Source organism: Hyperolius riggenbachi, chromosome 6 (genome assembly GCF_040937935.1).
Source record: "Hyperolius riggenbachi isolate aHypRig1 chromosome 6, aHypRig1.pri, whole genome shotgun sequence".
Lineage (NCBI taxonomy): Eukaryota > Metazoa > Chordata > Amphibia > Anura > Hyperoliidae > Hyperolius > Hyperolius riggenbachi.
In genome coordinates this window covers 48,204,938-48,227,531 of record NC_090651.1, presented here as the reverse complement: position 1 = coordinate 48,227,531, position 22,594 = coordinate 48,204,938, and the positions used below count along the sequence as shown (strand labels likewise).

Below are 22,594 nucleotides of genomic sequence, written 5' to 3'. Positions count from 1 at the left end.
CTACATGCAATTCTGAAAAGGGCGTAGCAGCCCACTGGAAATGTGCCCTTTATATTTTTCCCCTCAAGTACAGCCTTCCTAATATGAACTTGTGAATTACAGCTGTTCTGCTGTGGTTTATGGGAAACCTTGACAATTTTAAAGAGGGTTTGGATGCTTTCCTTGCATTGAAAGGCATCCATGGCTATAATTACTAGGTCATTCCCTGGAGAGCTGATCCAGGGATTTATCTGACTGCCATCTGGAGCCGGGAAGGAATTTTTCACTTTTGAAGTGAACCTGAGATCTAATAAAAGAAATAACGATACATGCCTGGGCATAGCTCCCAACTGACCCTCTTTCGGAGGGACAGTCCCTCTTTGGGAGCCCTGTCCCTCTGTCCCTTTTCCTCCTCATTTGTCCCTCTTTCAGGACTTTGTCCCTCTTTCTATGTAAATATATATATATATTTTTACTAAAAATGTGTTTGATTGACTCTAAACTTTATTCCCATCCTTTAAATTGATATATTACACATTTTAAAATGTTACTATGAAGGATAATGAACCAGGATAGAAAGGACCAGTGTGGTTTGAATTATAAAACAACATATTTCTCTTATGAAATCTTTATGGTATGCGTGAATAGGGTTGTGACGGGGCGTGATTGGGGGTGTGGCAGGGCGTGGTTTAAGTGTCCCTCTTTCTCCTCTCAAAAAGTTGGGTGGTATGGCCTGGGGCTTCCTCCAGCCTCCTTTACACTTATCAGTCCCTCGCTGTAATTCCTGCAGTCATGGCCTACTGTGCATGCACAGCTTGACCGTGCTTCCCCCATCCCCTGCAGCGTTCTGTGTCTGCACAGTACTACTGTGCAAGCACAGAAGGCTCCCGGCCACACCAGCATGGGTGGCCAGACTGTGCCTGCACCGACTAGCCCTGACAAACAGAGATACCAGGACTTCTACTGGACGATCCAGGAGGCGGAGGAGGATGGCGAGGTGACTAATTATCATGAAGGAGGCTGGAGGAAGCCCAGGTGTGATTAATTTCTTTCTTTTATTTGATCTCAGGTACACTTTAAGGCTAATTGGCCCAGGCCTTGTAAGGTTTTTCACCTTCCTCTAGATCAAATGGCATATGTGCAGGTTCAGCATGGTGTGTTTTTTTTTTTTTCTGGTTGACCTTGATGGACATATGTCTTTTTTCAACCAAACTAACTTGCAACTATGTAACTATCACCAGCTCCTCCTACATGTGTGTCACAGGGTCACTGACTGACCCGCCCAGCAGCTAAATCCAGAGGGGGCAGAAAGTAAGTTGTACTGCATTTCCAATCTCATCTGGGCCTGTAAAAAAGCGTATTCTCTCCACTGCTTTGCTTCTACACCCGATTTATATTCACTCATCATCCCGATTGCCATTAGAATTTGTCTTGTTCAATCTTGAGTTTAGTTAGGCTGTAAGAGAAACCCAGAAATCCCAGAAGGCTGGGCTCGCTTCTTGAACTATGGAAGAGTTCGATTTACTACAGCCTAATCTTGCATGAGCACTGCTGTTTGCCTTCCGCTGCTACACTGCACAGGATGATACATTTAATCAATCCACTCATCCTGCATTTTCACAACTCATTTGATGCCGCTTAGTCAGCCGTGTAACATGTTAACAGTTCTCCCTGCCTGGGAGCCGCAGCCAGACTTCTTGAAGTTGCCAGAATGGATGCGCTCTGTCTTTAATACCTATCCCCTATCCACCTTTCCACCGCCCGGCTTGTCACTTCCAGATGACACCTTAAAGTAAACCTGAGTTGAAAAAAACCTGATGAGATAAACAATTGAATCTGTCCTCCTACTCCTAAATATGACTTTTTTTTAGAATTTTATTTTATGTGTAAACATTTACAAAGTACTGTATTTTCCGGTGTATAAGATGACTGGGAGTATAAGACAACCCCCAACTTTTCCATTTAAAATTTAAATTTTGGGATACACTCGCCCTATAAGACTACCCCTCTTGACTGTTGGACATTTGTATACTGTACTGTATGTACTGGTGCTATACTGTATAAACAGGTACAGATACTGGTGGTGCTGTACTGTATGTGGTACCCAGTATACAACAACCAGGCAATCACGGCAAGCGATGTACCTTATCAGCGATTGGCTGGTTGTTGTATACAAAGCCTGCTTGGATTGGTCAGCTATCCCTGTCTCCAAGGCTACTTGTACAGCACCGCCCTTGCTGCTTTCATACGGTCACAGCATACGGCGGGGATGCAGCCGTGGACATTTTTGTGTTCCGACACCACCACATGCGGCAACCGCAGATTCTCGAGCCCGCCTCAGAATTTTCAGCACCTACCCTATAAGAAGACCCCCAGCTACTGACAAGAGCTAAAAACTAGTCTTATACACCAGAATATACAGTAGATTTAATGTTTTATTGTCTCTGCTCAATTGCAGCGTCTGAAGCACCCCAGAGGGAAAATACATAAACAATTGACTTTTTCATATCTATTCCTTGCAGTCAGAGCAGGGCCGGTGCTTTCATAGAGGCAAAGAGCCTGTAGGGACCCCCATGGTGTGTGTCCCCTCTCCTCCAGCTATGGTGACCTCATACATGCCTGCAGGGAATAAAGTGTGGAACATGATGCTGCTTCCTGTGACCTGCCTGGATTAGGTAAGACTCCAGTGTCTGTACACTCTGAATTTGTGAGGGAAAGGAGGAGGGAAACAATGGGGTCTCCAACAATGCTTTTGGGGACATATGATGGGTGATGGGCAGCTAATGATTTTGTGTGGCTGGGAGTGTGTTGGGATAAGTCCTGAGAGACGGCTCGGAGGCTGAGCGCTCGCGCCGGGGGGGATTGCTAGGGTGTCCCCCCCATAGTAGCTCTAACAGACATTAAATCAGAAGCCCAGTTGTTTGCTTAGGGCTCTTTCACACTAGAGGCTGCGGTAGAAAAGGCTGAAAGTCAGCCTTTTGCTTAACGCCAATACATAGCGTTTTCAAAGCGTTTTGAAAGCGTTTTACAGCTCATATGAAAACGGCCTTTTTTTTTTCTATAAAAATAAGTGAACAAGTCAGCTGTAAAACGCTTTGAAAACGCTTTGAAAATGCTGAAGTTGGCGTTTTCCATTGACAATCATTGAAACGCCAACAGCCAACTTCGGCTGTAAACAGCCCTGAAAAAGCTCCTGGGAGCGTTGAAACGCAACGCTCCAAAACGCCGAGTTAGATGTGAAAGGTAAAATGAAAGTCTATGGACTTTCATTTTACCTTAGAAAACGCCAACTTCGGCTGTGGCGTTAAAACGCCGAAAAAGTCCTCTGGTGTGAAAGGGCCCTTTGGAAAGTGTTTTATAGCTGTTACTTGTTATCAGTGATGGATGCTATAGTCTGACTTGGTCCTGACTGGACAAAACCTTTCAGTAACATAGCTAGATATTAACTAATTTCAGGCAGCGAAAAAAGAAAAGGAGCACAGCATAGGTGTCTGTCTTCTTGCTGCTGTATATACACTTGTCTATCTCATCACGTCACATGTCATCTCGGGGACACTTTAAATCAGGAGGAACGATCAGGCATGGAGGTGTGATTTGCAGCTGTAATCTTCACTGAGATTACAGGAATGTGCAACCAGATCAAATCACGTCCCTCAATCCTCCAGCTCAGCAAGTTTTGAGCACGGACCTCTTTGCTATAAAGTGCTGGTGGTGGTGGTGGTGGTGGGGGGGGGGGGGGGGGGGGAGTGAGACAGGTTTTCCTGTCTGCAGCTCAGTCCCCTTGTCTGATACAAGCTACCGTGGATGGAGAGTGCAAGGTGATTACAGAGTTCGGAAACAGAAACAAGCAGGACGAATGACCTTTCTTATATTTTGAGATGTTTCACATTTTTAACTTTCATTTTACATCAGTACTGGGAACATCTTAATGCTACGAGATCTGCCATAGCTGGAAGGATTAAAATAGAAGAAAGGCACCTTCTCACTCATGTCTGCCATTTTAGGACCACTTTTTGGACTTTTTTTTTTTCAGTATTGTTGATTCTGCTTTTTTCTGCATCTGATACTTCCTTTTTTCTGTTGGCGTTTTTAATGCAAATTTTTGCAATCCTTTATCATTTAAGAAGTTAATTTACATGATTTTTTATGTAAATAACTTGCATGCCATTGTATGCGATTTGTATGTCCATTCTGAAAAAAAAAATACATATAAGCAAAGGGTGAAAATAAGATAAGGGGAGGAGTTCGGACACATGCCCTGCTAATAAAACTGCTGTGTTATCTTTGTAGGAGGTGGAGCTAGAGGAGTGAGCCAGCCAGGTATTTTAATTATATTTATTGCAAGAGGTACAACCATACTGTGCAAAGTTTAGTTCATTGTTAATTAATGTACATTTTCTGGGATATGCATTTAAAGTGTACCTGATGTGACATGTGTATGTACGGTGGCAAACATATTAATAACTAAGGTGTGTTTCTTGTTTTCTTTTTCTGCCTGAAAGAGTTAACCTTCAGGCATGCAAATTTCTCTCTCGTTTCTAGTGCTGCAGAATACACAACTTTTCCCTGTTTCAGAGTCGCACGGGGAAATGCTGCCTATTCCTTCAATAGGCCTGCAGTCCAAATCACATGCTGGTGCAATTCTGGATGGCATGCTGCAGTTTTCCCATAGCACACTTCCAAATCATTATAGCCATACAAATTGGCTGTTGCTTCACAGCAGCACAGGTGCAGCATCTGGTTCAGAAATGAATGTGGCACCCAATGTAAATACAGTGTTAAAATGTATAGTGTAACTAACCCTCACTGATAAGGAATTACAGCCATAAAACTTTTTCCTCGCAGAGAACAACTTCTGAATGCAAGGGGTAGATGAAAAAGTCAACAGTTCATGTATTTTAGCTCTGGGACACTTATTAGACTGCCATTGACCAGCGACAATAAAACATTAAATCTGCTTTGTAAATGTTTAAACATAAAATAAAACCATGGGCTGTTTAAAAAAGGTCATTTTAGGAGTAGGAGGACAGGTACAATTGTTATCTCATAAGTTTATTTCCACCTTGGGTTCACTTTAAGAAATAAAAGACTGATCTAGAGCTTTAAAGCATGGAAACCGGAGTTGGCACGTTTCATAGATAATTGGTTTAAAAAAATAAAAGACCCTATCCTTTTTCCTGTGGACCAATTATAATGAAGTCACAGATACCTAGGACCACTTCTTAACATTTAAATTCATTTCTTATCAATATAAAACTAATAATGAATTGCATTTATAGAAACAGCTAATATTTTAAAGTCTGAGTGCATAAATTGCTTTCTTATCTCTATGTTATATACTAACAATACTAGTTAGCCCTATCAGGTGACTTCGCCAGCATAATGAAGCACAAGTACGAGGAAGGAATATGATATTTTCTGTAATGTAGACCATGGCTGCAATACACTTAAAGGACAACTATCAAAGTTAACTAAAGTTCTAAATACCAAATATATTTCCAGTAATTACTAGCAAATAGCAATACAAAAGCTTTTTTTTTTCATCTTTTTATGTTTTATATGAAGAAAATGACATTTACAGAGGACAGTTCTTACGGTGGGCATTACTATGGCGGACTGTGCCAAGCACATTCAGCATACAGAAACAATCTTTACTGGCTCTAAGGCCTAGTTCACACTTGGCGCTTGGAGCGCCATTTGCCCGCAATCGCTTTTGGCTCCATGATCGCGATTTGCTGTCAAAATATCGCGATTTATGTTAGTGATTCCCAGTCAATAGAACAAAAAATCACAGCACAATTGCCCCTGAAACGCTGCATGCAGGCATGTTTTGTGATTGATCAAAATCACAAACACTGCAGTGTGAATGTATCCATAGCGATACATTAGTAGCAGCACTTTGCTGATCGCTGGCGATCAGCAAAACACTGAAAAATCGCCAAGGGTGAACCAGCCCTAATACTGTGACTGGAATCTGTTCAGAATGATAGAAATCAGAAATATAGCTTCAAATGTGTGTAAATAATCATCAGCTGCAGTTCTGTCTGTGTGCCTGAACCTGTCTCTCTCTCTCTCTCTCTCTCTCTCTCTGTCTGGCAGTGTAAAGTAAACAGTTTACTCGCAGCTTGGTTACAGTTCAGCTCTGCCTCCCCGTGATGCCGACACAAAATTGTTACAACACAGCTGGTAAACACAGCTTTTTTTCACACAGGCTGTCCTGAGAGACCTCTGAAAAGCATTATAATGTTGCTGTCTATAGGTATATGGGGTTTACAGAAACACAGTTTCTTTGATAGTTGTTCTTTAAAGAGGAGCTGTCAGCCATACTATCCCAGAAAAAAAAATATAAGTAGATAAATACTTGCTCTACTTACATAACACATGTATTGCACTGTCCACATTATGATTCCTGTGAATTTTATAAAGGAAAAGTAGAGAATCCTATTCTAGACAGTTTCCATATTTACTGTGGCTATTTTGAAGCCAGCCCTGATGTAATATCTGCCCTTAGTCTCCTCTGCCTGATTTGCCCACCCTTCACTATAGAAAGTGCATTGTTTCAACCTGAGAAATTTTGGCCAATCAGAGAGGAACAGAGGTGTGGGAGGGGAAAACAGGAGGGAAAGAGGCTTCAGCCAATCAGGCTGCATTAGTTAAGTCTGAGCGGAAGTAGATAAGCAAAAAAAAAGACAACCCAGCATGCCCTGCAACTTCTCTTTTGTGTACCAAATTTTCTGTGTATTAAATAAGAGTCATGTAAACTGGGGAATAATAATTAATCAACAAGAAAAGTAATAATGATTTTAACTTTTGGATTGCTTGGTTAGCACCCTTATTACTTGTTTACCAGATTAAAATAAACAATTGATTTTTGATTTTATGCCCGACAGTTACTCTTTAAGGCCCCTTGTACATTTGCACACTGCTTCCCCATGTTCCTCTTCCGTGCAACTTCCCCGCTGCAAGGCCATGCAAGTCTATGGAGACTTGCACAGTTCATGAGACACAGTGCACCGGAAGTATCCAATTTGCCACAGTGTCGATGCAAAGGCTGCAATGCGTTACCACATGATCCGTGCAAACCGCATGGATTATGCAGCAATGCAAGCCAATGAGCAATGCAGCAGGTGTGCATGATGGGAGTGCTGCGCGATGCAGAACGCATGCGCGGACCAATGAGAATCCCAGTGATGTACTTCCTGCCCAGCAGGGAATACGTTAGCTGGGGCACAGGGTGTTATGAAGGCCGTTTTATGCGGTGCAATGCGGGGCACCACTACTATTGGTGTGCAACTGACCTAAAGCAAACCTTTGCAAATGCCTAAGATAGATACTAAGCTCAGGAGAGGAACATCTCTGGATTCTTCAAAGGCTTGCCCCATCCATCTGCATCTCTCTATTCCAACACTGAGTTCCCTTAACCTCCTTGGCGGTTATCATGAGTCAGGCTCGGGGTGGAAAAAACAAGCCAAGAGCAGTAACCCCCGAGTGTGACTCATTGTAGCCGTCAGAGCCTTATGTAGGGCATAGCGCACAATGGGCATTTTCACTCACCTCCTGGGGGATCCAGACACTGGCAGTCATTCTCATTCCTGTCTTACGAGCCTCTGCATCCCTCGGGTGAGATCGCCGTTTGTCATCATGACGACAGACGGCGGTCTCACTACAGGGTTACAGCGCCACTTGGAGGATGGAGGGAGAACTGCAGTGCTGGATCCCAGGGAGATGAGTACTGGGGCTGCTGCAGATCTCTCTGTTGTGTGATTTTTCCTGGTTTTAGGGTCTAAGAGCCTGCAAAAGTATTGCACCACTTTTAGACCCTTAAATCCAGTAGGGGGATCAAGTGGGGGTTAAAGTGAGTGTAAAGCTAAAAAAAGAAAAAGAAAAGAAAATGTCAGATACTTTCCTCTGGACAGGGAAGGCTCTGAATTCTATACAAAGCCTTCTCTGTCTTCTCTTGCTCCCCTCGTCACCCCTGTTGTGTGTCCTGGAGTGGTCAAATACACATCTGTGAACCCTCAGGAGGTTTCAAATGCACTCGTGTCCCCGAGTGCTTCCAAAGATGAAAGGCTCTGTACTGCGCATGCGTGAATACCCGCTTGCACATGCGCAGAACGGAGCTGCCTGTCTTTGGAAGCATTCGGGGACACAAGTGCTTCTGAAGCCGTCCGAGGCGGAAAATTAAATGGTTGCCACTGAAGAAGCAGGTTTTTGTCCTGTGAAACGATGTTAGGCATTTCACTTTGTATGGCATGCGGTTTGGGGATGCATTAAAGGTTTACTAAGCATACTGCTGCTGCTGGTGCCCGGATACTTTGTGTTCTAATTTCTGTGGAAAATTAATTGGGGGTGACTGCACTGGAACGAGGGGTTCAAGAGAGAACAGGGAAGCCTCTATAAGATCCTCTCTATGGGTAAGTATCTAACATTTGGGGGGGGGGGGGATTTACACTCATTTTAAGTGTGCCCACACTGTGCCTGCTTCGGCTTTGGTGGAAAAAGCTAAGCCCCATCTGGTCTGTGACACTGCAAAGGTAGGTTGCGCATGCACAGCACAGACCCAATGGAGCTTAGCTTTTTCTGCCGTAGCTACTGTGCATGCACGAGCCAAGCAGTATTGCAGACGGAGGATGGGACAGCCCTGGAATGGGTCAGTGGAGGAGGACATGAGAAGCCTCTGGAGGACTCGTCTCACAAGGTAAGTACCCCATTTGGGGCACTTTTTTTCACAGGTTTCCTTTAACCTCTTCAGGACCATAGGCTTATATCCCCTAGTGACCAGGCTATTTTTTACAAATTAGGGCTCTGCAGCTTTAAGTGCTCACTGCAGAGCCGTACAAATCAGCACACAAGTGATCCCCCATCCTTTTCTGCACACCAACACAGCTTTCTGTTGGGGGGCTCTGATCGCTCCCCCAACGTTTGTTTATTTATTTCTATATTTATTTATGCATTTTTTAAAATAAATATACTTTTTTTTGTATTATTTTTTATTCCTCCCTCTCCCCTGCCAGCCAATCACTGAATGGCTGTCATAGGCATCAGCCTATAAGAGCCGATCGCTCCTGTGTCTCCCAGGGGGACAGCCGAGTGACACGGCTGTCCCCAGTACAGCACTGCCATAGATCGCAGCACTGTACAGTATAAATAGACGGCGGTTTCGTCGTCTAATAGTCTCCTAGCGGCGATCGCGGATTCAAGCAGAGATGTGCACGCATTGGCGCACATGATCTCCTGCAAGTCCCTGCCCCAGGACTTGCCGCCAATTGGTGGTGCTGAGACTGCCGCCACGTTCACACCATTTGGCGTAAATATGAGACTCTTTTCTTTGCAGCTAATGTTCTATTCCTTATCCGTACTACACGTACAATTCATTAGATCATTAGTTTATTTTTGCTTTGTTGTCACTTTAAATGATGACCAAAGTAACAGGTTAACAGATTCTAGAATGAGTTCAAAGAACATTGTTTTCTCCATGGACATCCTCTAACTGCTGGAAATTGTCAGCTGATAACAGGTTATGGACATACAATGCGTAGCTACCTATACTCTGTTTTCACAATCATACAGGAAGTTGTAATGAGAGGTCATGCGCTTGCTAAGAGGTCATTTTCTTTGCGGGGGGTCTTGGCTCGGAATATCTAGGCTGGTTTGCACATATTATTCGAAGCGTGTAGGAAGGTAACCAACCCAACGTTAATTCTGTGTACATAAGCAGAGCGGACACGATTTTATGTAAATAAAACAATAGCCTGCAGAAAACAGAAACCAGCTGCTACTTCAAATTAGACATGATGTGACCAATAGCACAACTACACAAACAAGTAATAAACAATCATTCCATTACAGGAGAGGTCAGCTGCAAGTCATTTGCTTTACAAGTTACAGTTAATGAGCGCAGCTTGCAAAATGACCCTACATGTATAGGGCACACCAGCATAAATTAAACGTATAATTCAATATATAACAAGTTATAGCGATAAACACCAAAGGCTGAGCTTCTAATTGTCCACCGACATCCAGGGCTCTGAGAAATAAGGGTCTCGTAGCTCCTCAAAGCCTGGAAGAACAGCTTGTGATCTTCATGTGCAATAAACACTGGCGGATTCTACTTCAAAAAATAAACTAATCTGCAAGAACTCTATTAATTTACAAACGCTGGTTACCCAGAGGAGTGGTGGTAAACCTATGGGGAGGAGGGAGGGAGTTACTGCATGGTGACCAAGGTAGGTTGATCAAGGGTTTTGCCCGTTGGCTACATCCGGTGCCGCAATAGACCGTGATGTAATTTTGCGGCTATGGTGTACATTGTTGATGGTGCAACGGCTATGGAGTATGCTTATGATTAGCTGAGTTCCGGATATTGGTTCTAGATTTTGACAATCATTGACTTAGCTTCAGATATTGGTTGTAGAAATCGCATACATGCAAATAGGGGACCGGGACATTTGGGCACGAGGTAAAGCTGAAAAACGGCTCGCACTGCTATTGTAAATTTCCCGGAAGCGTTAATTACTATTCCCCCTCCAGGCCGCCATGGAGGGGTAAGATACAATTCAGCTGCCAGCTATTGCTGGCGGCCGAATTACACTGTTTTTTCGTAACTTGGGCTCTGTGTTTCGTAGTTTGGGCTCAGTCTCTGCCTTGTATTTTCGCGAAAATAGCTTGCATTTTTCTCAAAGAATCTTTATTGTACCACAAAAGGCGCAAAAATGCAGACACTGTTTTTTTTTTTACTGTAAAAGTTTTTACCGCGGAAAATAACAAACTTATTTTTCTATGGCATTTTTGCTCAAACTTTACATTATTTTTGTGAAAATTAATGAAAAAATAATATTGCCATTTTCGCTCATCACTGTAAATTAATGTCGTAAAAAATAAGTAATTTTATTCATTACATTATTTTCATTACAGTTCTTCTTTAAAGTGTCTTCACACACAAATAACAAATGTAAATATGGGTCTGATTTAGTAATGCTACAGTAGGCAGTAATGTATTGTGATGCAGGTAAAACCCCAATAACAAAATATATTATATCAACAGGAAAAAGTAAGCGAGCATGTGAGCTCGCCTGCGGTCAGATGCACCTGCGCTCTACAAGGTAACATTGTGTATTCTCCAAGCGATGGCAGCAGTGATAGTCAGAGTATAGCAGGTGCTACAGCTTTATAATCACAGATTTTTTTTCCAAGTAGCAATGTTAATAAAACATCACTACAACGTAAAAAAAAAACAGTACCTATATATGTTTTTAAAGGCACAGCAACTATTTGAGGTTTTCACCAGCCCCTTATACATGCAAGTTGGGGACAACAGAAAAAAAAAAAACACTGAACATGTGTCTCTTCCCTTCCCCACCAGAGGGACTAAAAGGCACCTGAAATGAGAGGGGTCCATTGCTACTTCAGAAGTGGCAATGGACCCCTCTCATCCTGGCCACTGCTACTTCAGTCGCCTGCGTTCAGGGCGTAGATTCCGGGTCATCCCCACCAGGACCACGAGGCACAGGAACTCTTTTTTCCCCTCTGCAGTCAATCTCTTGAACTCCACTCATGTTCCACCTCCACTCCATCCTTCTTAGGTTCACAGACGGGGTCCTGTCATAGGCATTCTGCCATTCTGTGTTTGGAACTTACACACTGTCATAGGCACTGCCATAGGCAACTGTCATAGGCATTCTGCCATTCTGTGGTTGGAACTTATACACCAGCTGCCCTCATGGGCTCGGCCCTCATAGCCTGCCACAAATATCTGTAGTATCTTGCTAAATGCTTTATCATGTACATCTCTGTATATTGCACTACTTTTATCATGTAGGGCTCGATTCACAAACCGGTGCTAACCCAGTTAGAGACTTTAGGCATGATAACCATTGCACCACGCTGGTGAAAAGCCAGTTTAGGTGTGATAAGTTTAGGCATGATAAGTTTAGGTGTGATAAGTTTAGGCATGATAAGTTTAGATAAGTTTAGATCGCTTGCAAAGTCCCGCACGCAAAGCAGCACCATTAAACTTTATACGAAGTGCACCAGACTTTGCTAGCGTAAAACTTTTGATCAGCTGTGCACTGCGGTTCTAACCCAGTTGGCGCTTAAACTTATCATGCCTAAACTTATCACACCTAAACTTATCATGCCTAAACTTATCACACCTAAACTTATTATGCCTAAACTTATCACACCTAAACTTATCATGCCTAAACTGAGTTTAGGCATGATAAAGGGTTTTTCACCAGGGTGCTAACTGTTAGCACCGCTTTGTGAATCAGGCCCGTAATGTCTCTTGTTTTTTGCACTACTTTTCATGTTCTTGTAGATGCTGAGCTCTGTATGTGCCAACCCCAATTCCAGGCATGATCCTGTCATGCTTGTGAAATAAATGATTCTGATTCTGATGATGACAATGCCTTGAGGGAGTATATTGTTGGGAGTAAAACTAGTAACACTAGTATGCACAAGTTTCGCATAGTCGTAATTGCGCATTGAAATTCGCCATTACAATTTTGCATTTTGAGAAAATTAATTTAATTTGTAATTGTAATCAGGAACCATAATTTCACATTTTTTTGACTTTAGTGGCAATTAAGCCGATAAGTAATTGGGATTTGTAAATTCAATTGATTTCATGAAATCCAATCATAATTTTGCACAATTTTCACATCATTTTCATGTAATTTCATGCCGTTAATAGCGCAGCCCCCATACATGATATTGTCACCGAAATTGCTACATATGTTAAGGAGAATAGTAGGCACAAGTCAAAACAGCTGAAAAACATTTTTCCATTGCATTTTTAAAATTGATTTTCTCAAAAACTACAAGGTCTTGAAAAATGAATTTTAGTGACAATAGTATATATGGGGCTGTGCCATTAACTGCTAAAGTCTTCTGATCATAGATTACCAAGTGATGTACCAGTAGTTTTTTTTTTTTTTCAGTGCTTCCTGTAGGGACCAAGAATACCTAGGCCAGTGTTTCTCAAACCCGTCCTTGTGACTTGTGACTCCCCAAGAGTGCATGTTTTGAAGACAACCTCACCTATGCACAGGTGGGGCAATAGGTGTCTTAGCTACATGGAATCCACCTAGTTGAGACACTAATTACCCCACCTGTGCATAGGTGAGGCTGCCTGCAAAACATGCACCGTTGGGGAGTCACAAGGAGAGGTTTTAGAAACACTGACCTAGGCAAAAAACTGGTTAGAGGTCAGGAGCCCAATGGTGCAGTATCTGTTGGTACAAGGAGGATGAACGTATATAGATATATGCTCACAAAGGTGGGTTGCAGTTCCTGCAACTACTGTACATAGGCATGCAGGGAATTAACCGTCCCTGCTCAGTACTCCAGCTCCTGCTGGATACTAGATGGTCGCTCTCCTGTAGTACAATAGACTTTCCAGAAAAACTGCAAAGCTATTACCTCCAAACGAGGTCTGACTGGTATTCCGTAGGATGGAGGCACCCTCTGTGTATTCTATTTTAGTATTAAAAAAAAGTAAATAAAAAGAGAGCTAATCACTTGCTTCTCCAGATGATATAGACACCAGTTCACCTGATTTATTCAAAAAACAATCTGACAACGCGTTTCACAGATCATGGCCCGCTTCCTCAGGTCAATACAAAATGCCTTAATAGCATAGTGGATAGAGGCACCTACACTTTTTGAATTGCATTATTATTTTGCCAGACATCTCATCACAAACCAAACTGCCACACTTGCGCTGCCCGTCTCTAGGCATGGGCTCACGAGTACTCATGAGTGGCTAAGCACTTAAATACGTGATTTAAATGAGGCTTAAAATGGCTCAGCTGTGTGGTGGGGAAACAAGGGGTTATTTACCCATAGTCCGTCGTATATCCTGCACTCCAAATAGCTTGCACGTGTCCTATTGGACAGGTTGCAAGACTCACTACGCGCACTTCCTCCTTCACGCCGGAAGGAGGAAGTACGCGATAGTGAGTCTTGCAACGTGTCTATTAGGATATACGACTGACCTAGGGGTAAATAACGCCCAGTTTCCCCACCGCACAGCTGAGGCGATTAAGCCTCAATTAAATCACCTATCTGAGTGCTTAGCCACCCGTGAGTACTCGTGAGCCCATGCCTGCCCGTCTCAACCTCTACAGCCCATTTGATCCAGATTTATCCACCTCCAAAACGCCACCGACTGAATAACCTGCCACGATCCATTAAAAGTTATAGATCGATACCACGCCGCAGAAGACATTTTACACGGATTCAATAAAGTTGATTAAATCTGCAGAATTAATCAGCGCAGTCGAAGTACAGCAAACTCCCTCTAAACTTTTTTTTTCTCCGACAAAATGACTGCAGGCGAAGCCAAAGCGGTACATTAAATGTTCCTCTATTTTATACTAAACTGCATTTTTTATATATAGATCTTAGATTTCGTAAACAAAATGGTTTTTACGGCATGCCATATAAAGGACTTTTTTTTTTAATATGTACTGAGCATCATTAGGTAATTATGCTTTTTTTTTCTTTAAGGCGTATAATTTCTGGAAATTGAGAGGAGCCTTCTGTAGTTAATGAATGCACCATATAAGTACAGCAGAAGGCTTCATGTGAGATGAGCAAATTATTCTAAGTGGGTAGTCAAAGCTCTCTTACCAAGAGGAAAGTAAAGAGTATACAAATTATGCATCATAAATCAGAGTCCGCCTAATAAACCCTAATGCAATAGCTAATACAATTTATGAGGGTGAAATAAAATTAGATTACACTGTGAATATTTAATCTGCTTGATCTTTCCTCTGATATATAGGACTATTTTTTCTTTCCCTCAAGTCCCCACTGTACAACATGAAGTTCCTCCTGTAAAATGGACAATTCATCACTGCTAATGTTTTCCGAATAATTTGAGTCGATAAAGAGAAAATGGTTAAAACGCTCTCAGCCTACCTGAAAAATTCTCATGTGGGGGACTTGCTTAGGGGCATTTCATCATGGGGGAATTTATGAAATGACTTAGTATGTTGCTATCCAAAACATTTTTGCTTTTCTTTTTAAAGTGGAACTTAATTTTGCACCAAAAGATGTGCTGGGGCTTATTTTTAGGAGATGTCTTTGTGTATGTTTATGAACACACAAGCTCCTGTGCTGTGCGTCATCCTGCCTGGAGAGGGGGTTGCAATGCACTGACAAGAAGTGGCGAAATAACACTCTCTGCTGCTGCCTGTGCCCACCAACACATCAACTCATCACTAGGGATCACAATCATCCCCTATCCACCCACCAGACCATAAAAGAACGTCTGTAAGATCCTCCGGGTCTCGGCACTGGAGCGCATGGCGCTCAGCTCCCATTGGATAGGCGGCGGACACGCTCTCAGTTTAGATGCTTTTGCTTTCTGATTGGTTAATCCTTGTATTTAAGGTGAGCGCCCCCAGACATCGCCCGTGATAGCATTAGCTTTTGGCTTGTTGCTGGGTATGAGCTCACAAAAACCTTTTGACTCCTGTTGCTGATTTGCCTTGTATCTTGACCACGCTTACTTTAGATTGGATTACCCGTTGACGACTCTGCTTGTTTCCTGTTATTGTACCTGGACTCTGTTTGATTGCCGCTTGGATCAACCTCTGACTGGATAAGGACTTGGATGGAAGCTGCCTGCCCTGACATCTGGCTTGAAGCCCGATGAAGGCTTTACACCCGAAAGCTTGCTTACTCTTATTCTTTTAAGTTAGCCAATAAATGGTATCATCCTGATACAAAACTTCTTGCTATTGGTTATTGAACACTACCACTCCCACATTATTGTGGTTGTGATTGCCTACAAGTGGTGAGCCTGGTCTAACTTTACATCTTTTTAGATGCTCAATGCAAGCTTTGTAAGGGGGTGACGAAACAAAAGCGAAACCAATCGGGCAGAGAGGAGGCAGCCAATATTGAAGATCAATCAAAGAGTTGGATTTTTTTCTTCAGGGTCTATCTGCCATATGTACCCACAGTGTAAATGTCTTGTTTGTGTACTTACAGTTACAACGTGGGTCATTGCTAATTTGATAAGTCTTGGAGAAAGGTGGAGGTACACACATTTTTCTCTGTCTGTGAAGCACCAAGGTGTTAACAGCCTGTTAGTTGTCTTCTTCTAGCCCCCTGTGACATTTTCGCCGCTCCCCGCTGCTTTCTTGGTGATAAAATCACTGTTTTATTCATTGTTTTTGTTAACAATGAAGATGGCCGCCAAACAGGAAATACATTATCAGAGCAGGTGCCTGTTTGCAGTGGCTCCTATCAAGCCTGACTTGACGTCTGGAATGTTACTCCCACTTGTTGCCTTAGCTGCTTGTCTGGGCTTTGAACTGATCTTTTTGCACTCACAGCTGTTCACAAGATCACAGCTCTGTGAGCCTCGCAGAGAAGCTGGCTGTGAGCAGAGACCTTGCCTGTGACTCATACACACAGCACACAGGAGAGCAGAGGGGGCGTGCATAATGTATCCCTATCACAGCAGAGGCAGCACATTCCTCCCTGTCTCGACAAAGCTTGACAAAGAAAAGAACATCAGATATATTACAGAGACAGTGCCACTAGTAAAGGCGGCAAGAATCCAGACCACATTAGAACAGGTATAGGAATTTATAGGATAAAAGAAATACGGCTGAAAATTTTGTTAGAGAGTCTCTTTAAATGACTGCACTTGAACCTTGTATTTGATGTTTATGTACAGTCTTTACTGAGGGAACTTTTATTTGGACAGTGTCACAGTATTGCACTTTCATTTATAGCCTTGGTTCAGTATTGTTTCATGTGTGTAAGTAATGGCATAGTCTTTATTCACCATTATTAACAATGAAAGCTCTGGGAGGGTGACCTAGGGATTTAATTTGGCAATCTGTACCACTAGAAGTACCCATCATTTTCTATATGCAGATTTCAATGAAGGTCAATTTTGATTGGGTAATATTTCATCTTAGGCACAGTTTTTTATTATCCATGAGGCAGGTGTGAAAAGGAAGTTTGGAAAGAACATTATGATTGATTTATATGAACTTACAAGTACCGTATGTATGCGGCAGCCTGGTAATAGAGTAAGCATTCCTGAGTCACTTTTTAATCACGAAGAGCTCTTCCGATTTCTGCCTTTCCAAATATGTAGTTATGATTTAGGATATGGTTAGTATGTAAAAATTAGCTAACGTTGAAGTAACTAATACCCTGTAACCTCAGCATTATATCACAACTGTAGAGAGATATGGAGGCTGCTATATTTATATACTACTGCAGCCAAAAAGATCAACAGGGCTGCCCGGCAACTGGTATTGTTAAAGCAGATCTGAGATGAAAAACTATAACAAGTAACTTGTCTATATATCTTATCTAAAGTTTAGATGGTTTACACAGCAAATCTAGCTGCAAACAGCTTAAAAGGTTTATTATTATTTATTCCTGTGATACAATGAGGGCAGCCATGTTCTGTTTGTCACATTGTGACAGGCTGAGGGCTGGAGATGCTATCAGCTTGCCTGTGTGTAAATTCAGTCCCCTCTCCTCCTGCCTCATCCCCTCTGCCTCTGAGATCAATGACTAGTTACCTCCTCCTCCTCCTGCTCAGACTGAGCTCCCATAAGCCCTTGCTACAGTGCCAAGGCACTGTGAAAAGCTGTGGGTGAGGCTTGTTTAGTTTGAAGGGAATTAGAGTATTGAAACAAAACAAAAACAACATTGGGCTTGAGGAATGCCCTATAAACTATATGAAAGGAACACAACTATGCAATGAGTAAAAGTTTATCTCGGATCCACTTTAAAAAGGAAATAAATATAGCCTGCTACAGTTGTCCTTTAAGTGTCAACGATCTGCAGCCACCAAGTGCATGGCAGAACTTACAAGTGAAGTGGCCGCCTCCACACAAAGGAATAACAATAATAATATGGTGTTAGATCTTCAATATTCACAATAAACATTTATTAAATCATAAAACTATCCAGGAATGCATGCACTCACATTGAGGGTCCTTGCACACAGGACCCCAGTGCATCAAATCACCTTAAGTATCAACACGTAAAGTGCTATGTACAGATCATAAATACACGTCAATACACATGCTCACTTCTCCAAATCCAATAAGCTACGGCCTTGCACCTTCATCAGGGGTGATTTCTTGCACCATCGTCAGGGGAGAATTAACTAAATTTTATATATTTGGTTGTTACTTGTTTTACAATGTACATAGCTTCGGAGAGATTCATATTATTGTACATTTTTTAAAGCAGGTAAGAAGGACTCATTCCTCATCAGAAAAACTATGGGAAGCATCATAGTGGCCCCCTTGCTGCTGGCACTATGGAGTGTAAGCACAAAGAATTGGTAAAACTGTTAAGCGCAGAGAACGCATAGACATTTTACTCATGCCTCCTATACTTAGATAGCGTGCAATGCGCAATTAGTGCAACCCACATTATCCAGGTCATGTGACCGTTGGCAGAGTACCATGTGCTACGCAAGTAGCGGTACCATGGGGATGTTCGCGTTAGTTAGGTACTGTGGTTGCGCTAATTGTGCTACACCCGTTAACTAACTTTTGGAAGTAACAGTAACATTGCTGTGTGATCTTTGTACACTGCAGGTTTACCGATGCTTTGTGCTCTCATCTACAGCTGCATTGTTTTCACTGGAAAACTTAGCTAAAGTATGTTGTGAACTGGGAAAGGGATCTTAATCTCTAATTTTGGATGGACGTTTTAAAATAATTATTAAGTTCAATGCCAAGTATTTTGGTAAATTCAGATGAAGTAGGAACTAGTTATAAACACTGGTACTTAACACTAGCCACAAATATGAAGCTTAGGGGGGGGGGGGGTACATATTACTTTTGAGGACGCATTACACACAATTAGGGCTGACCCTCTAAAGGAGGATATAATAAAACATTATTAACATATTGAGCATAGCGAGTTCCAAATCTTTTTGGAGGCCCCTATGAGGCAACATTTGGGGTACTGTTATATTGTAGTGGTCCCTTCCCTCTTATCAAGCTGATAAAATACACCAGTAACCCTGAAAAAAACAAAAACAAAACAGAAAATTTGTAAAATTGCATCCAAATGTGCATGCAGGGAAATGCACACAAATCGCTCAAGTGGAAACTCTTCCTTAGAGGCAGTGGATCAGCAGGAGAGTCAGGCAGTGTCCACTGTTCAAAAGGAAATACAGAAAAGTCCCCAGTATCCGGCACCAGCGGAGATACATGTGCTCACTGGGTGCTTGAGCAACCATCCGAAAAAGCAACAACCACCCCTCGTCCCTCCAAATACTCACCGAGCCTCCAGCAACGTCCTGCAGCCTTCCTCATCCTCCTAGCAGGTATGAGCAAAGCCAGATGCCAGCATGTCACCTGACCCGCATCAAGTCACATGACACTCCGGAAGCCACTAGGAGCCCGCTAGGAGCAAGTGGAAGGCTGCACAATGGCGCTGGAGGCTTGGTAAGTATTTAAAAGGCTGCAAACATCCCAAAAACAAACTCCCTGTTTTCACCTCAGGCATGCCGGTTAGTTGAGACTTCCAGTTGCCGGATAACAGGGACTTTGCTAATGTGTCAACCTTTATAAGTCTCTCACCTTGGGTTCCGGATAAGTATTATGCTAGGTACACACCATACAATTTTCTGTTAGATTTTCTCTTAGATTTACCTGCCAGATAGCTTTTTTCCATGTTGTAGGTAAATCTAACAGAAGAATCTAACAGAAAATTGTATGGTGTGTACCTAGCATTAGACCTGTTGCAATATGTTCAATTTTTATTACCACTTTGCTTTCTCTTGTTTTGTTACTTTTCTTTGCTGAATCTGGTTCTACTACTAGAATGCATGCCTTGTAACCCATATAAATAATTTACAACTCAAGCCTGGAGTCATAGCATTACTCACAGCCACAAATGGGCTCAATTGTTATTTATCAATACATGAGGGCATAATTGTTACTTATCGTAATATAGAAAGCCGTTACGCTATTTAGCAGGCGGCTGCAATTGAGCTGAAATTTATCGTATTATTGGTAGCAGGGTTCAAGGGGTGTTAAGGTTAGGCACCACCAGGGGGGTCTTAGTGTTAGGCACCACCAGGGGGGACTTAGGGTTAGGGGCACCACCAACGGGGTCTTAGGGTTAGGCACCACCAGGGAAGAGTTCTGTGTGAAAGTAGGGAGAGGTTAGGTTATAGTTAGGTTCAACATTTTCTGTAAATTTACCGATAATGTAATACCGCAATTAAATTGTTATTTACTGTTTTTGTTATCGATTTTATTATTTAACCAATTATTGTCATTTACCAATATTGCTAGTAATATTGTTATTTAACATTGGGCCTAAATTAGCTTGCGACTTTTTCAAACGTATGCTTACGGATGACGCTCATTTAAACACAAGCACGCTGTACATCCGGCTGAAACAACGGTACTTACAGTTCACAACGACGTTCACTTTCCTGGTGTCTGAATAGGGCACGGCGTTCTCAGCCAAACACTCATAGTCGCCGGCTTGGTCTCTTGTAATCCCGTATATATCCAAAAACTGCCCACTTCCAAAGGGTTTAGCTGTAAGAGGAAACAAATACAAAATGAAATGATTATGTTGTAATAAAAAGCTTCACTGTATGGTTTATTTCTGTCTGAATATTCAAGCAGACTGTCTTACAGTAAATGTACCTTCATAAATAATAATGGAAGCTCTTAACACATACTTTAGCAGAATTAGCTTTTACCACATTTTTTTTCAAAAACATTTTTTTAAAGAACAGGACAAATAAAGAAAGAAAAGAAATAAACTGCAACTCAGTTAAAGGGGCACTACGGCAAAAACATCTAAAATTTAAAATATGTGCAAACATAGACAAATAAGAAGTATGTTTTTTCCAGAGTAAAATGAGCCGTAAATTACTTTTCTCCTATGTTGCTGTCACTTACAGTAGGTAGTAGAACTCTGACATAAGCGACAGGGTTTGGACTAGTCCATCTCTTCATAGGGGATTCTCAGCAAGGCTTTTATTCTTTATAAAGATATTCCCTAAAGAGGATTTAAACAATGATGCTGGCCAGCCTCCCTGCTCGCTACACAATGTTTTGGCATTTGGACAGAGCAACTGCCATTCACTACTTTTGAAAATAAATAAATCCCTGAGAATCCCTGAGAATACCCCCATGAAGAGATGGACTAGTCCAAAACCTGTCGCTTCTGTCAGATTTCTACTACCTACTGTAAGTGACAGCAACATAGGAGAAAAGCAGGGGCATAACTAGAAATCACTGGGCCCCCCTGCGAAACTTTCGATAGGGCCCCCCTCCCCTACATAACTTTCTGCACAGGTAAACTGAGAACAAATGTTATTCAATTGGCTGGTGCACACTTGAATGTGTTTTCCCCATGCAGATAAAAACATACTGCAGTGAAGCACTGGGAGCATTTTCTCTATCAATAACATTAGCTTCTGTGATAAAACGTGCATGTTTTTACACATACAGACACACATAGGGCTTGATTCACAAAGCGGTGCTAACCTACTTAGCACGTCTAAAGTCTTTAGGCGTGCTAACCAGGGTGCTAAGTAGGTTAGCACCGTTTTTTTCAATCAGATCGCACGCTAAGTCCCATAGGCTTTAATGGGCACTTCGAGCATAAAGTTTCGCACGCGTAAAGTTTTACGCGCGGAAAGCTCATTTAGACGTGCTAAGGAGGTTTTCACAGGCGTGCTAACAGTTAGCACCGCTTTGTGAATCAAGCCCATGGTGTGCAGAAAACACATACAGAGAACTAACAGACTAGCGTGCTCCCAGCCTCAGCTTATTACACTCACTCTGTCCATCTCTGATGGAGCACAACTGGGTCTGCAGACTCCTCCAGCATCACTACAGTACAGATATTGGGAAGGGGCTGGGCCCTGTACACAAGACCCTGCTGCACACTCAATAGGGACTGTCTACAAATCTTTGTATGATTTGTTATCAGTGGCTGAGCAGAGGCAGTCATTAGAACAATTGTGCAGATAGCACACATGGGCCCCCCCCCTGCAGATTCTGGGCCCCCTGCAGCTGCATCCCTTGCAGGGTCTATTGTTACCCCCCTGGAGAAAAGCAATTTATGGCTCATTTTACTCTGAAAAAAAAAGTACTTCTTATTTGTTTATGTGTTCACATATTTTAAATTTTACATTTTTTGTGCCATAGTGCCCCTTTAATGCTAAATTCGCTTCAGTTCTATATTGCAGCCATTCTGGTATAGGTGCTTCATACTGGGATTATTCCTCCTAGCCGGAGATCACTGAGCATCCAGGATCATTTTTTTCTTTACAATGAACCTCTATAAGGGAGGTTCGTAACGCAGTAAGTTGTTGGGTGGGTGGAGGTTGATGAGAGCGCCATTGCTTGCCTACAGGTTAGCTGCTCCTCTAGTCCCGTCCTTTTGGAGTGTGCCATGCTCCCAACTGCCGTGATGCATGCTGGGAGATTTAGTCTGTAGATGTAAGTACATCTCTGTACTCACATCTATGGACAGTATCATAGTAAAAGGTTGTGACTGCATCAGGGCCCTTGGACCAGAGGCGCCCCCTTGGGACCCTCCCTCATGCGCAGTATTAGCTTTACAATGGTGCTATGCTGGT

General features: G+C 42.4%; 1 protein-coding gene across 6 annotated transcripts in view; it reads right to left on the bottom strand.

The window, feature by feature from the left end:
• Positions 1-22,594, bottom strand: part of NEGR1 (neuronal growth regulator 1) — a 748,663-nt gene that overhangs the window by 270,175 nt on the left and 455,894 nt on the right. For all 6 annotated transcript variants that reach the window (XR_011021944.1, XR_011021943.1, XM_068239223.1 and 3 more), the window contains exon 4: positions 20,403-20,534. Coding sequence is in view for 4 of the 6 variants with exons in the window: in XM_068239223.1 (XP_068095324.1) it covers positions 20,403-20,534 (132 nt within the window). In the remaining 2 variants the exon portion in view is untranslated. The remainder of the gene's footprint in view (positions 1-20,402; positions 20,535-22,594) is intronic.